At 46.4% G+C, this 15,593-nt stretch overlaps 1 protein-coding gene across 2 annotated transcripts in view; it reads right to left on the bottom strand.

The window, feature by feature from the left end:
* The window catches only part of GHDC (GH3 domain containing), a 201,323-nt gene that overhangs the window by 172,737 nt on the left and 12,993 nt on the right, over positions 1–15,593 (bottom strand). For both annotated transcript variants that reach the window (XM_077459577.1, XM_077459576.1), the window contains exon 3: positions 10,545–10,744. In XM_077459577.1, coding sequence (XP_077315703.1) covers positions 10,545–10,744 — 200 coding nt within the window. The remainder of the gene's footprint in view (positions 1–10,544; positions 10,745–15,593) is intronic.

Genomic DNA, 15,593 nt, shown 5'->3' with positions numbered 1-15,593 from the left:
GGATGAAAGGTAGAAGTGGGATAGAGCCCAGCAAAGGTGGTGGGTGGACAGACGACCACCCCCCCCGCATCAACACTGTGGGAAGCGGGCAGGCGGCACCCTGGCCAGACGGAGAGCCCTGAGGAAGTGGGTGAGAGGAGGATGGATGAAGGGACGCCCCCCTCCTGCATGAGCGCCGGGAAAAGCGGGCGGGCTGCATGCTGGCAAGATGGAGCTGTGGGGAGATTGTGAGATCGAAGATGGAAGGACGGACCCCCCCCCCCCCCGCATGAGCGCCGGGAAAAGCAGGTGGGCAGGCGGCACGATGGCCAGATGGAGCCATGGGGAAAGTGGGTGGTGGAGGATGGATGGACTGCCCCCTCGCTCCCCCCGGCATGAGCGCCGGGAGAAGCCAGTGGCTGCCCCCCCCCCCCCCCCGATGCTGGAACATGGGGCTGCAAGGGAGGACGGGTAGGGCGGCCTCCACAAAGCCTGTGGAACCCAGGGATGACAGGGGGGACGGGCGCGGAACTGACACCATTGCTGCGGCTGACCGCCGCTCTGAAAGGTGGCCGGAAGTGACATGCGAAAACCCAGAAACGCCTCCGGCCAGCCTTTACACATATGCTTATATCAAAAGTATAAGTAAAACAGCACTGAACACAGTACTTCCTGGTCTCGGCCATGACAGGAAGTGATGACACCTGCGATTTCTTGCACGTAGCGATTTCTGTGCATTTTATGTGTTTTTTTATGTTATTTATGGTTTTGTTTGCACCTTTATGCACTTTAGACTTTCCTATTCCTATTGAATACTTCTTGCACTTTATGTGAAGAGTTTGGCACTTTATGCATTTTTTTTTGTTTCACTTTATGCAATTTTCTTTGGTTTATTGTTCTGTTTTGTGATTGTTATCCACTCCCATGCATTGCATGTGATTGCTATCCATTCCTTGCACTATGTGAATACTTTGGCATTATATGTGATTTTTTTTTTTTTTTTTTTTTCTCACTTTATGCAATTGTTTTAGCTAATTATTTTGCTTTGCAATTGTTATCCACTCCTATGCCTTTCTAGAGCTATTTTAGTTACGTTTGATAATTGGTTTCTTTTATCACATGGATTTAGTCAGTCTGGTGATGTAACACTGCTGATTCTTAGGTTTAATAATTTATTCAGCCTGACCACTCACCTTTCCTTACTGCAGTTAGCGCCACATATTTATTTTTATTTATTTCTGTGTGTAGTATCCCCCCTCTGGCATCTTAATACTTACCTGAGCCCGATCTTTCTCCAGCGATATGCACGAGTGCCTCGGCCTTCCGGGACTCTACATCATGATTGGCTAAAACAAAGCAGTGGTGCCACTGGCTCCCGCTGCTGTCAAAGTCAGTTAGCCAATCAGGAGAGAGAGGGGCCAGGGCCAAAATGCGGCTACATGTCTGAATGGACACACGTAGTTGCGGCTTGGCTCGCGTGCCCCCATAGTAGGTAGGGGCCAGGAGCACAGAAGAGGGACCCAAAAAGAGAAGGATCCAGGCTGCTCTGTGGAAAACCACTGCAAAGGGAAGGCAAGTATGACATGATTGTTATCTTTATAAAAACAAATAAACAAGACTTTACAATCACTTTAAAGTTGAAGCCCATTCTAAACCTTAAATCCCTGCATCTATAGCCACTAACATTCCAACTCTAGTCCTGTAAAGGAAAAAATTAGTATACATACCTTTTCTGCAGGCGATCCGACCCGATCTCCAGCGCAGAAGCTCTGCAGAGGACTAGTCCGACGACTGCTGTGAAATGAATGGGGAGTGATGTCACCCACCCATGGATTTACTCTGGGGCTTCCGTGGCTGGACGTGTCTTCTGCACCCACATCCACAGTGAAGCCGTGGCTGGCGGCTCGGCTCAGCGTGGGATCAGAGCTTCCGCCGCTTGAGATCGGGTTGGATCACCTGCAGAAAAGGTATGCTTGGCTAGAGAGGTTAGTGTTAGAATGTTGGCGGCTATAGATAGAGGGATTTTAGCTTTAGTATGGACTATCACTTTAAGGCTAAATGCCCATCAACTATAAGACCTTCGTCTCTAAAGCTGACTATACAATAGTGGAATTTTGTTCATCATTTTTTGTTTTAGGAATGTTCATTTGATTTTCTAATCATAAGTGGGATCAAAACGACATTCAGTTTTTAACCACAGAGATGAGAAATTTAGAAGGAGCAGGATGGAAATTTTTTCTCAAACAAACTTTCAAGATTTCTAACAGTGTATGTGGTTTTTGCTCAGTAAAGTCCATCTGTTCCAAAATCTAAAGGTTAAAGGCAAACAATTATCAAACAACATATGTCAAGCTATTGAATGTGAGGGGCGTGGCCGGATGTGATCGCGGCAACAAGCACCTCTCCACAGCTCTGCACATCCTGACCTAATCCGCTGCCTTGGAGTGTTGTGATCCACTTTTAGTGAGCACCATCACCTGCGGGAAGGTGTGAGGATTCCGGGCATGCAGCCATCGGCCTCTAAGAAGCTCCGCAAAGCCCAGCGTGAGCAACGCCAATCTCGCGCCACAAGTGAGGCTGAGAGAGGCTCCGCCTCCGCCATCTTGCCTTCCGGAACGGCTACCCAGCGTGCCAGGCACGTGACAGTGGGGATGGTGCAGCACGGGGATGCAGCAGAGGAGAATGCGGACATGAATCCAGTGGATGAGCAGCAACTAGCGGTGGACACTGATGCTATTACCAGACCTATCCTGGAGGCCATTAACGCTAGTAAGTCTGAATTGATGAGGCGCATTGACCACTTATCCTCAGAGTGCATGCTGATTAAGCATGATCTGGACAAATTCAGGGGCAGGCTCACCGCGGCGGAGGATGCCGCACACACCCAGGGCAACCATATAGCGGAGCTCCAGGATTTGGTGCGGTCTCTTCAGCGCAGAGCAGACGAGGCTGAGGACTGCCAAAGGAGAAACAATATAAGAGTGGTGGGTCTGCCTGAGGGTACCGAAGGGGATAAACTGGTCCTATTTGCGGAAGCGCTGTTCAAATCATTACTTGCCCTGGAAGATCTGCCCCCCACCTACATAGTGGAAAGAGCGCACAGGGTCCCTGCGGGCCGCAGACCACCAGGAGCGTTCCCTAGACCGTTCCTGGTTAGGTTCTTAAACTACAGGGACAGGGATATGATTTTGGCTAAGTCCAGGAAGAAGCAGGACCTGCTATATGAGAACGCAGGGCTGAGGCTGTTCCCTGACTTTTCGGCTGCCACTCAACAACAACGTCGGTCCTTTAATGATGTCCGCAAAAGGCTCCGTGCAAAGGAGATACAATATAGCATGTTGTACCCGAGCAGGCTCCGGATTCAATACAAGGGCAGCTTGAGATTCTTTGATAACCCTGCTGAGGCCTGTGATTGGATGGACAAGGAACTCTCCTAAGCAAGCAGATACTTCCAGGCGGGACTGTTTGCCCACTTAATGGTTAAATAAAAGTTATGATGGTTCTCCGGTTTCAAAGTTAATGGCACTAAGGTGCAAAGCGCATATGTGTGGATTGCACAATCCCTGATGGGATGTTGCTACAAAACCTACTCAATGCTGGACAGTTTTTAGTGGCCGCACCACTCCAGTGTGTATGCAGATTCGGTTTGGTACAAACGACGCTCAGTGAGGTCCTGTCTGAATCCTGCTCGGCAAGCTGCAGACCCACCAGAAAGTGGATGGTATCGTATAAAGGGGTTGATGCCTGAGTGGTGATACATTCATGGGGTCAAATTGCTGTGGCTATTTGCATATGGATACTGCAACCCCGAAAGCCAGCAATAGCCAGGACCTGTCCACACACTTTCCCAGTGTCACTGGTTGGGGGGAGGGGTAGGGGTTTTCCCATCCACATTGGGTCAATGCTTTTTGTTGCTAATCCTTGACTCCCCATCCCCCCCCCCCCGCCCCCGGCATGTGACTCCCTTCCCCTGGGTAGTACGCTGACTCCAACACATTGCTCCGATGATCGGAGCACAAGGTGGTTGAAGGGCCACCAGAGAGGACTATGCCAAGTTTTTGCAAGTTTGTTTTTGGGATGAAGCTACATATCGGGACTCTTTTTTTTGTTTTTGAAAAGGTTACTGGTATAATAGCAGGGGGGGTAGGTATTTTTGTCACAGCTTAGATGTCCATGTCGATATTGCAGCTCCTAGTTAGGGGTGCTTTCATTGGTGTAATGGTTCTCAAGATTACAGGGGGTATGGTTCCACATACAGGTTCACATATATATTGCTATGGCATGAATTTTGTTATATGGGATAATGGCGGATAAACTAAAGATAATATCGTGGAATGTTAGAGGTATGAACCACAAATTTAAGAGGGCCGCTGTATTCCAATGTTTAAAACATGCAAAACCACACAATTTTTTTTCAGGAGACACATCTTGAGGGGGCCGGAGTATTGTCCCTGCGGAAACCGTGGATTCAGAAAGCCCTGCACTCCACTTATTCCACTTTTGCCAGGGGTGTATCTATGCTTATTAGCAAGGCTATTCCTTGTACAATTCATCAGGTCTTCTCTGATCCTGGGGGGAGATATGTGGCGGTGGTATTAGATATATGCTATAGTAGATTGCTACCGGTGAATGTGTATGTGCCTCCTCCGTTCCAGGTGCAACTGTTATACGACATGTCAGCTCGCTTGGCTCAGTACCTACATCTGCCCCTGGTTGAATTGGGAGATTTCAGTGCCACTCTGGATCCGGTGTTGGACTCCTCCAACCCGGGCAGGGGTAACTCGACTGAACTGGTGGGATGGGCTTCTGTAACGGGGCTGGAGGAGTTGTGGAGATGTAAACATTCGACAGATAGATGTTATGCTCATGTATCTACGGCACATAGGTCTGCAGCACAAATTGACTTAGCCTTCGGTAATGACAGAATGATGCAATATGGCGGCTCTCCGTAGACTGGCTACAGAATAAGCAGGTGGCGGCTCAACTGAAATCCACCATTCAGTCCTATTGGTCGGAGAATGTGGATACTTCTGGGCCGCCGATGGTTTGGGATGCCTTCAAGGCGGTGGTCAGGGGGGAATGTATATCGGCCATTAAAACGGCCAGAGTTAATGAAAATGAGGAACTTGACACCTTGAAGTGAGAGGAGAGGGCATGTGCGTAAGCTCAAGCGGGATCCCCTACCGGGCCTCATATGAGAGTCTACTTGAAGCCAGACGGTGCCTGACTCTGCATCTCAAGGGGTTAACGAGCTCAGAACTAACCAAAAAGGCACATACGGTGTTTGCAGAAGGGGACAAGAATGGTAAACTCTTGGCTATGCTGGTGGCAGATCACCAGCCTGTTGCACATATACCCGCAATTAAACGGCAGACAGGAGATCTAGTCACTGATCCGTCACTTATAATGCAGGAGTTCATGAATTTCTTTTCGAACTTGTACTCACCCATCTTACGGTATGACACTGGGGCGCTGGACTCCATGCTAGCAGAACTGCCCATCCCGAAATTATCTGAAGAAGACTGTGTAGCACTTGAGGCAAAAATAACGCTGACAGAGATCCAGGCTGCAATTTTTGCTTTCCCGCCTAACAAGGCACGGATGGTTTGCCAGTAGATTTTTATAAAGCACATGTAGAACTGTTGGGCCCAAGATTCAATTGCTTGCTAGACTATTGCTTTGACAGCTCTTCCCTACCCGACTCGATGCTGGAGGCATACATGATACTTTTACTAAAGCCAGGGAAAGACCAGACAGAATGTGCATCTTATCGTCCCATAGCCCTTTTAAACACGGATCTTAAGACCAGACTAGCTAAAGTCATCCCAACGATAGTTAACATTGATCAAACAGGGTTTATGCTGGGGAAATCGATGGACACAAACCTGCATAGACTTTTCACCCACTTACAGCTCTCATCGGGGGATGACGATCACAAAATAGTGGTTTCCATAGACATAGAGAAGGCATTCGACTCTGTTGACTGGGGATATATGCTTACGGTGCTGGAGGTCATGGGTTTTGGGTCGAGGTTCCGACGCTGGATATCTATGCACTACAGAAGCCCCAAGGTGGCCATTAGATTGGGTACGTGGTTATCAAGTTTCTTTGCGATGGGCAGTGGCACCAGACAGGGTTGCCCGCTGTCCCCTTTTTTGTTTGCTGTAGTAATGGAGCCCCTGGTCGTCGCTCTGAGATCCACGGCAGAGGTCCAGGCAATTAGGGTTTGATCGGTTCAGGAGACACTGGCCCTTTATGCAGACGACATGCTCCTGTTCCTTAGTGACCCGAGGGACTCCCTGAGAGCGGTGCTAGCCATCTTTGAGAAATTTACCACATACTCGGGACTTAGAGTTAATTGGAGTAAGTCCTCAATTCTACCGCTGCATGCGAAAACCAAGGAAATGGCGGACCCCGATCTACCTTTACAGTGGGTCGAGTCTCTCAAATATTTAGGCGTACAGATTACTGCGAGTGTGCAAGATCACCTGAAGTTGAATCTAATCCCTTTGATAGCACTTCTCAAGCATAAAACACAGGCCTGGGCCAAATGACCTCTATCACTAATAGGCAGAATTAGTCTGATTAAAATGAAACTCTTACCGGTAATCCTTTACTTTCTTAGACATGCGCCGGTATGGATACCAAAATCATTCTTCAAACAAATGGAAGGTATTATTGGAACATTTCTATGGGCACCAAAACCGCCTAGGATAGGACTTAAAGTACTTCAAGAACCGGGTGACCGGGGTGGGTTGGCATTACTGGATTGGCTCAAATACTACCTAGCAAGCCAAATGGTGTTTGCGCGTAGATGGCTGCTTGCGGATGAGGGGGATGCAGCCACGGTGTAGGAAGCTGCCCATCTGGGATCCTACGAAAGTTTGCGTTTGGCTCTATTTCGGGGTGCAAAATCAGACTTACCCATGACAATGACGATGAAGGCCACCGTTAGGGCATGGGAAATGGCAGATAAACTAGCATCCCCCAGCTATACAGGACTGTCTCCATCCATTCCCCTGTGGGTGAATCATAAATTGCCCCACTTTTATGGCTTACTTGATCCCATGACGTGGGCGGTGAAAGGTGTCAAGACACTTGGGGACATTACCAATTTGGGAGAGTTGCAGACTTTTTCCCAACTACAGATAAGGCATGACCTTCCCAATTCTTATTATTTTCGGTTTTTCCAGCTCCGCCACGCATATCAAGCACAGTTTGGTGTGTTAAAGGTGGCATCTCTGCCTTCGACACTTGAATCGCTATTGTCGGTGGGGGACCTGCCTAAAACGCATTCAGTGACTTATAAGGAACTTTTTAAAAACACACCAAGGGCAGATGTAGGAGTAAATGGGAAGCTGAAGTCCCGGAGATACAGGGCAAGGACTGGGATGATCTCTGAACTCAGCCTTTTCAACATTTAGTATCAGCCAGGGACAGGCTGATTCAGTTTAAATTTCTCCATAAAAGCTACTATACACCAGCCAGGATTGCCAAAATATATGCCACGGAGATGGCGGAATGTTGGAGATGCTCTTTTTCTCCAGCAGACGCTAATCATATTTTCTGGCACTGTCCTCATATTCAAAGCTTTTGGAGGGAGGTTACAACATGTACCTCAGATGTGTTGGGGACCCCTATCCCTTTGACAATACGGGTATGTTTGTTGGGTTTGGTGGAAGAGGTGGTTCCTTCAAGAGCACTGAGAACACTACTCACTGTTCTTCTATTTTATGGCAAGAAGTCCATACTGTTTAAGTGGAAACTCAGTTTTTGGAAGAGTCTGATCAATTCCATGTTACCATATTATAAAACAACATACAGAGCAAGAGGATGTGGGAAAAAGTTTGACAAGGTTTGGAAGGCTTGGTACGAATCAGTTAATACAGTAGGCTGAGATGGAATGTCACCTGGGGCTGAGACCAAGGGATGCGCAGAAGTATAGTAACACCGAGGTAATTCCAAAAGACCTTGCTAAACTACATGACTTAATAGGAAACTGAAAAGTTGAACCTAAAGACCGGACGGGGAATCTCCTGCAGAGAACTTACACTCTGGGAGGGAAGTCTGAGCTGTGACAAAGGTGGGCAGGAGGGGGGAGGTAGGGGCTGTTTTTTTGGGGGGTTTGTTGGGCCTTGGTTGGGAATGTGGGTAACTTGTTTGGCCCTGCGAGGCTGAGTGGCTGGGTGTCTGTTATGTTGACAGGATTCAGCAGCTGTTGTACTGTTTTAAAAAAAAAAAAATGCAATAAACAGAAATTCAAAAAAAAAAAAAAAAGCTATTGAATGTAAGTTTTCCTATGAATTTTTCTATGGGTGTTGTTGATACAAACGCTAGTCCAGGCCAACTTTAGCCTACCAAGAAAATAAATGATTTCCAAAAGTTAAGATTGCAAAGCGTTTTTTCCTATAGTCATTGCGAGGAGCTATATGTGCAAAGTTCCCAATCGTGGCCATGATTCCAAATTGTTCCTTGCCCTATAAGCAGACCTACTGTGTCTAAGGCCGCGTACACACGGGCGGATTGTCTGTCCAACTTAGTCCGCTGAACCGTGTTTCAGCGGACAATCCGCTCGTGTGTGGGCTTCAGCTGACTTTTTCAGCGGACTGTCTGACGAACAAAGTCTTACGGAATTTCCGTAATTTTGTCCGTTCAAACTTGGTTTTGTCCGTCCAAACTTGGTTTCAGCGGACAGTCTGCTCGTGTGTAGGCAAGTTGGACGGACTAAGTATGGCGCATGCTCAGAAAGGATTTACACGGCCGAAGGTTGCATTGCAGTGTATAGGACGTTGTTTTTCTAGTCCCGTCGTACGTGCTGTACACGTCATCGCGCACGCTTTCAGCGGACTGTCTGCTCATCGTGTGTGGTCAAGTCCGTTCATTCAAAATTTGGACGGACTGTCTGTCGGATTGTCTGACGAACTTAGTTGGCCAGACAATCCGCCCGTGTGTACGCGGCCTTACAATAAATGTGACCCTGGGAGCAGATATCAGGCTGTGAACTCCTTTAGCAGAAGAGACTGATATTAATGGTTCTAAGTACAGCACTACCTAATATGTCAGTGCTATATACATTTAACAGAACCCAAATATCTCATACAAAAACCTTTGGCTGTCCCATTTAGCTCTGAAACAGCTTGTTTGATATGCAAAAGGATAGGATTTCACCTTTCTTAGTGCTGACAAACCGACAAGAAGATTTTTGCAAAGTGATGCAGTGCCGTATCGCAAAAAATGGCCTGGTCATTGAGGAGCCAAATCTTCTGAGGCTGAAATGGTTAAAAAATCAGTGGAAGAGGCATTCACTTACAGTCCTGCCATGTAGAAATTACATTTAACCAGTAGTTTGGTTTTAGTCCTTTAAAAGGAGGCTTGTTTGTATACCTTGTCTAGAGCAGGGGTCTCCAAACTGCGCCAGGGGGCCAGATGCGGCCCTTTGCCTGCCTTTATCCGGCCCTTGGGGCACTATTTATCCCACTGATATAAGACACTATTCTGCCCTCTGACACCAGAAATTGAGCATAAATCCTGCCACTGACACCAACAATGGGGCACTCTTTATACCCTGCATACCAAAGATGGGGCACTGTTTACTCCCGCTAATGCCAGAAAAATGTTATATTCCCACTGGCCACAGTCTGACCCACCTAAAAGTAAACAGGCCCTTTGTTTAGAATGTTTGGAGACCCCTGGTCTAGAGCAATACTGCCTGAATTTTCTCTACTTGTGATCAACCCCAAATTATACAGGCAACAAAAAACGGCATTTTATTTTTGAGTAGAAATTGACTGCAACTAAACACATTTCATAGCAATTCATTATTCTAAAGGCAGATGGTCACAAAACTAAAAACAGAGAAATCTAGAAATACAAAAGGTGTCGTAGAAAGCCTTCTGAATTCTGCCAGGCCACTGCATCAAAATGTTCTGTGCTTGCACCCAATTCATGTACCTGACTGATACATACTGAACAAACTGCTTCCTCAGTGAATTCCCTCCCTACTTCTGTATGTCACAGGAGTGAACTAAGTTCTGCACCCCGGTGACCCTTATTTAGCCAGTCCAGACTCTGGAGGGGTCCCAACTTTAATGTTGGGATCCACCCAAGTGCCCGAGTGGCAGCTAGCTCAGCCTCTTAGAGCACTACTGAGAGCCTGAGCCAGCCATTCCTGCCCCCTCCATGGCCTGGCGCTTTAGTAAGCACTGGAGAGGCAAAGCAGAGAGCCGGTGACTGACAATCACTGAAGACTGAGAACTGAGCGCCCAGCGTTCTTTGATTGCTCAGTTCGCAGAGGAGGTGGGGAACCAATACTGCATCCACCTAGGCAAGTATGTATGTTTATTTTTCTCAAAACCCACACTTTTCTTTTAAGAATATGTTGCTGCCATAGTGGTGGTAGTCAGAATTACATGAATTTGGCACGTGTCAGAAAAGATACCGAAGATGGCACAAATGCTTGCCTGAATAAGTGCAGGTTGTTCTAAAGGAAAATACCACTGGATAATTTATATTAATGCTTTACTGAAATCCCCAGAATGTGTTATAGACATTTTGAAAGTAGATACCTGAATGAATAGTTCTTTTGTGCTCTTAGTACTTATTGGGATCATTGAGGGGTTTGTCAAAGCTCCTGCAGTGGTGGTTATCAGAGCATGGGGTCTTCCCTGTAGTAGTATGTTCTCTTCCCCCTCTTTGGTGCGCTGGATATAGTCCTTATAGTCACTGTACCGAGTAAGGGGATGGTGCTTCTGAAATGAGGGCACATCTGTGGGGTAGAAAACAATCATTGTGTTAGACTCTTAGGTCCATGTCACGTGGAGATTCTGCCACTGGTTATTCCTGTCAACAGTAGTCCAACCAGAGAGGCAGAACAGCAGTGTAAGAACACAATATCAGGTAAGTAGCCAGTGATCACTAATGCTGGGGTATCATTTTGCTCCCATTCACAGCAACAATGTGTTTTAATACTGCTGCCTCTGATAGGGTTTTATATTCCTCTAAATCATTACATCAATCTTGGTATACACTATTAAAAGTGTTCAATCACTAGCCTTTTTAAAGAGAAAAGATAACGATGTTGATTTTACTTTTACTTTCTCTACATTTTTACGTTTTTAACGGTTTTAAACTGAGGCTTCATATCTTTTTTTTAACTGTAAAAATATATGAGCAATAGCATGGCTATTCCTTAGGCTGATATTCCAAAGTATTAAAAAACAGGATTTAGTAAAAATCCTTTTCTTTGATGTACATCAGGGGACACAGAGCCATAGTACTTACTATGTGGGTTATAGGGCCACTGATAGGTGATGGACACTGGCACGCCCCTAAGGCAAGAAGTGTACTCCCTATATAACCCCTCTCACTACCGGGAGTCCTCAGCTTTGTAGCCAAGCAATACAAGTGTTTGCCAAGAAGGGATGGATCTCTGTGTCCCCTGATGTACATCAAAGAAAAGGATTTTAGAGGTAAGTGTTTTAAAAATCCTGTTTTCTTTTCTTACATCAGGGGACAGAGCCATAGTACATACTATGTGGGATGTCCCATAGCAATGGCAACTGAAGGGAGGGAGACACAACAAAAACAGGAGGCCAGAGGACTTATACTGCAGCCTGCAGTACACTGCGCCCAAAGGCAATATCCTCATGCCTTTAATATTGATTTGATAAAATCTGATAAACGTATGAACCGAAGACCAAGTCGGGGCCTTAAAGATGTGAGCCATAGAGGCCTGATGATGCACCACCCAATAGGCAATAATCGCCCTGGATGTGTGTATTCTAACATAAGAAGGAAGAATTTTCTTCTTTAAGCTGAAGCTTGAACAATCGCTTGACAAATCCATTTGAAAAATAGAGGATTTTGACGCAGCCTGTCCACATTTTGGACCCTCTGGCAGTACAAACAAAACATGTGTTTTGCGAACCTGAGTGGTTGCCTTTAAATAGATTCTGATCGCTCTTACTACATCAAGGGAATGTAGTGCTTTCTCCTTCCTAGATTCTGGGGAGAAAGAAGGAAGAATAATATCTTGGTTTAAATGAAAACCTGTTACCACTTTTGGTACGAATTCAGGATGAGGACATAACCACCTCATCCTTATGCATGATGAAATATGGCTCTTTACAAGACAGAGCCGCTAGTTCCGATACTCTTCTAGCAGAAAAAATGGCAACCAGAAAGATTATCTTTCTTGTCAAAAGAACCAAGGGAATTTCTTGTAAAGGCTCAAAGGGCTGATTCTGCAAAGCCGATAAAACCAAATTAAAATCCCAAGGATTTAGAGAGGCCTAGATAGGGGAAATAATCCGTGTTACCCCCTGAATAAGCTACGCACTGACAAAGGCCGGGATCCTGCCCTTGATAGAAGTCAAGGCCAGCTCCATTTCAGATCCCATTTGCAGGAAATCAGAGATCCTGCCTATGACATACTTCCTGGGGTGCCAACCTCCTGGACCCACACCAAGAAACATATGCCTTCCAGACTCTATAGTAAATGATTCTGGAAGCCAGCTTCCTGGCATTAATCAAAGTAGACACTACCGAAGGAGATCACCCACGATCCTTTATAAAATGGGATTCAACAGTCAAACCTGTTAAATTTTCCTTCCGTAAGGTAGGATGGAATACCGGACCTTGTGCGAGAAGGCCTGGCTATAATGGCAGAGTCCAAAGGACTCCTACTGCCATCTTTATGATCGCATTAAATCAAGATCTTCTGGGACCCGCTTTTACCACCAGAATTACCTCCTTTCGTTTCTGCTTGATCCTGCGGAGAAGGCACAGAAGTAGCAGAATTGGAGGAAATGCATAGATGAGAAAAAAACTGATCCCACAGGAAGACTAATGCATCTGTTCCACCTGCTAGCGGATCCCTTGTTCTCGACACAAAGTTATCAACTTTGTTGTTGAATCTGGACGCGAATAGGTCCATGTCCAGAATATCCCATCTCTGACATATCGCTAGGAAGATGGGGTGAAGAGACCATTCTCCGGGAAATAATTGTCTGACCGTCCAAGATTCTAGGGCCAGACGTACTGCCTGAATCTTCCAAAATGTTGATAGGCAAGGTCCTCTCTAACCTGGACCATCTCCCCTGGACAGAATCTTCTTCAAGCGCTGCTCCCCTGCCTAGAAAGCTGGCATCTGTTGTTAACACTTTCCAAGACACAGGTAGAAAAGATTTTCTCTTTTGCTGGATAACAACCAGCAATTTAGGCTCTGACTTACGTCGGGAGCCAAGCGTGTTGGAAAAAAACCAAGGCCTGAATCTTTTTATTCCAGACTGACAGAATGGTGTTTTGAAGCAGTCTTAAGTGAAAACTCTGCCACCATTTGCCCTAACAATCTCATGCACAGCCGAATGGAAGGATTTTTCTTTGTTTTTATAAGTTGAATTAGTCCTACAATGGAACTGATTCTTGCCTGGGGTAAGAATACCTTCTTCTGTACAGTATCTATAACCAGCCCCAAAGTACTGTAATCTCCTTGATGGTTTTAAGGAGGATTTGTCTAGATTGAGTATCCAACCCAGAGATTCCAGGTAGTTTGCAGCTGTGACCAGGTTCTGGTTTAGACCTGAGACCGAATGATCTATTAAAGGTAGATCGTATAAATAGGCTAGGACCGTTATGCCTTGAGCCCTTAATCTGGCTAAAGGAGGTGCCAGAATCTTTCAGAACACCCGTGATGATGTGGCTAAACCGAATGGCAGGGCCACAACTGAAAATGATTTTATATTTCAAAGCGCAGAAATTTATGGTGATCAGGAAATATTGGCACGTGGAGATATGCATCGTTAAAAGCCAAAAAAAAACTCCCCTCCTTGCGGGATAGACACAACCGATCGGATGATTAACCTCTAGGGATCCGCGCTATAGCCGAATGACAGCTACAACGCGGACCTGCTTTGCCGAGATGTCTATTGACGTCGTCCCGTGCACTAGCGGCCTGCGCGCCCCCTGAGGGGCGCACGCGGCGTGCTCTGTGATCAGCGAGTCCATGAGACTCGCCTGATCATAGATCGGAGCAAGGGATCGATCCCGACCCCTTACCACGTGATCAGCTGTCAGCCAATGACAGCTGTTCATGTGATGACAACAGAGCTGGTAATCGGCTATTTTTCCTCCTCACGCTGACAGCGCGAGGAGAAAAAAAAGCCGATCACTGACGGCCGTGAGAGGGACTTCAGTCTCGATCACGGCCAGATCATCAGTGCCCACCTGCCCCCTGCCAGTGCCACCTTAGTGGAAAAAGTTTAAACTCATCAGTGCCATCCATTAGTGCCCATAGTGCCACCCATTAGTGCCCACAGTGCCACCTATCAGTGCCCACAGTGCCACCTATCAGTGCCCACAATCTGCCGCAAAAACAGTGCTGCACCTCAGTGCCACATATCCGTGCCCATCAGTGTCATCTACCAGTGCCCATCAGTGCCCAGCAGTGCCGCCCATCAGTGCCCAGCAGTGCCACCTATCAATGCCCATCTATCAGTGGTACCTATCAGTGCCACTCATCCGTGCCATCTTATCTGTGCCCATTTTTGCCCATCAGTGCCGCCTTATCTGTGCCCATCAGTACTGCCTTATCTGTGCCTATCGGTGCCACCTTATCTGTGCCTATTAGTGCCACCTTAACTGTGCCTATCAGTGCCCACCAGTGCAGCCTATCAGTGCCCACCAGTGCCGCCTCATCAGCGCATTTCAATGAAGGAGAAAAATGACCTGTTTGCAAAATTTTATAACAAACTATTAAACATGATTTTTGATTTTTTTTTATTTTGCATCTTTTTTTGTTTGTTTAGCAAAAAATAAAACTCCTAGCTGTAATTCAATACCACCAAAAGAAAGCTCTATTTGTGGGAAAAAATATATAAAAATGTCATTTGGGTAAAGTGTTGTATGGCCACGCAATTGTCATTCAAAATGCATCAGCGCTGAAAGCTGAAAATTGGTCTGGGCAGGAGGGGGGTTTAAGTGCCCAGTAAGCAAGTGGTTAAGTGCCGATTCAGATCTTTGAGATCTAGAAAGGGTCTTACCTCTCCGTTTGGTTCTGGAACCGTGAAAGGTTTGAATCAAAACCTGTGCCCTGTTCCACTAAGGGAACCTCTGATATCACCGACTGGGATAACAGATGATCCAGAGCCAGAAATAGAGACTTCTTTTTCTCTAGATCCTTGGGAACATTTGCCCTTAGAAAAAACAAGGAGATGGAAACTCTCGGAACTGAAGTTGTAACCTAGAGAAAACTGAAGAAGCCACCCATCTGTCTTGACATTGTTTCTGCCAGATCTTTTGAGAAATGCAGGTGCCTTTCCCCCACCCGAGCGAGTGGGGAGTGCCCCTTCATGAGGAGGCTTTAGCATCCTGCTTTATGGACTTTCTGGCCCAAGATCTCTTCTGGCCATGGTGCTGCCCTTTGGGTCTTCCCCTTGAACCTGATGGTTGAGACTGCCTAGAGGCTGATGCCCCTGGCACAGGAGAGGCAGCACACTTAAAGGAGATATATTTGAACTTCTTCTTTACTGGTAAAAGAGAGCTTTTCCCATTAGAGATCCTTTGGATGTATTTATCCAGATTGTCTTCAAATAGCCATTCAACATAAAAAGGGGAAA

The sequence above is a fragment of the Lithobates pipiens genome, unplaced genomic scaffold (genome assembly GCF_037356315.1).
Source record: "Lithobates pipiens isolate NorthernLeopardFrog02 unplaced genomic scaffold, aLitPip1_a1.2 Scaffold_28, whole genome shotgun sequence".
Classification (NCBI taxonomy): Eukaryota; Metazoa; Chordata; class Amphibia; order Anura; family Ranidae; genus Lithobates; species Lithobates pipiens.
Note: the sequence above shows the minus strand (reverse complement) of the source record. Positions and strands in the feature narration are given on the sequence as shown.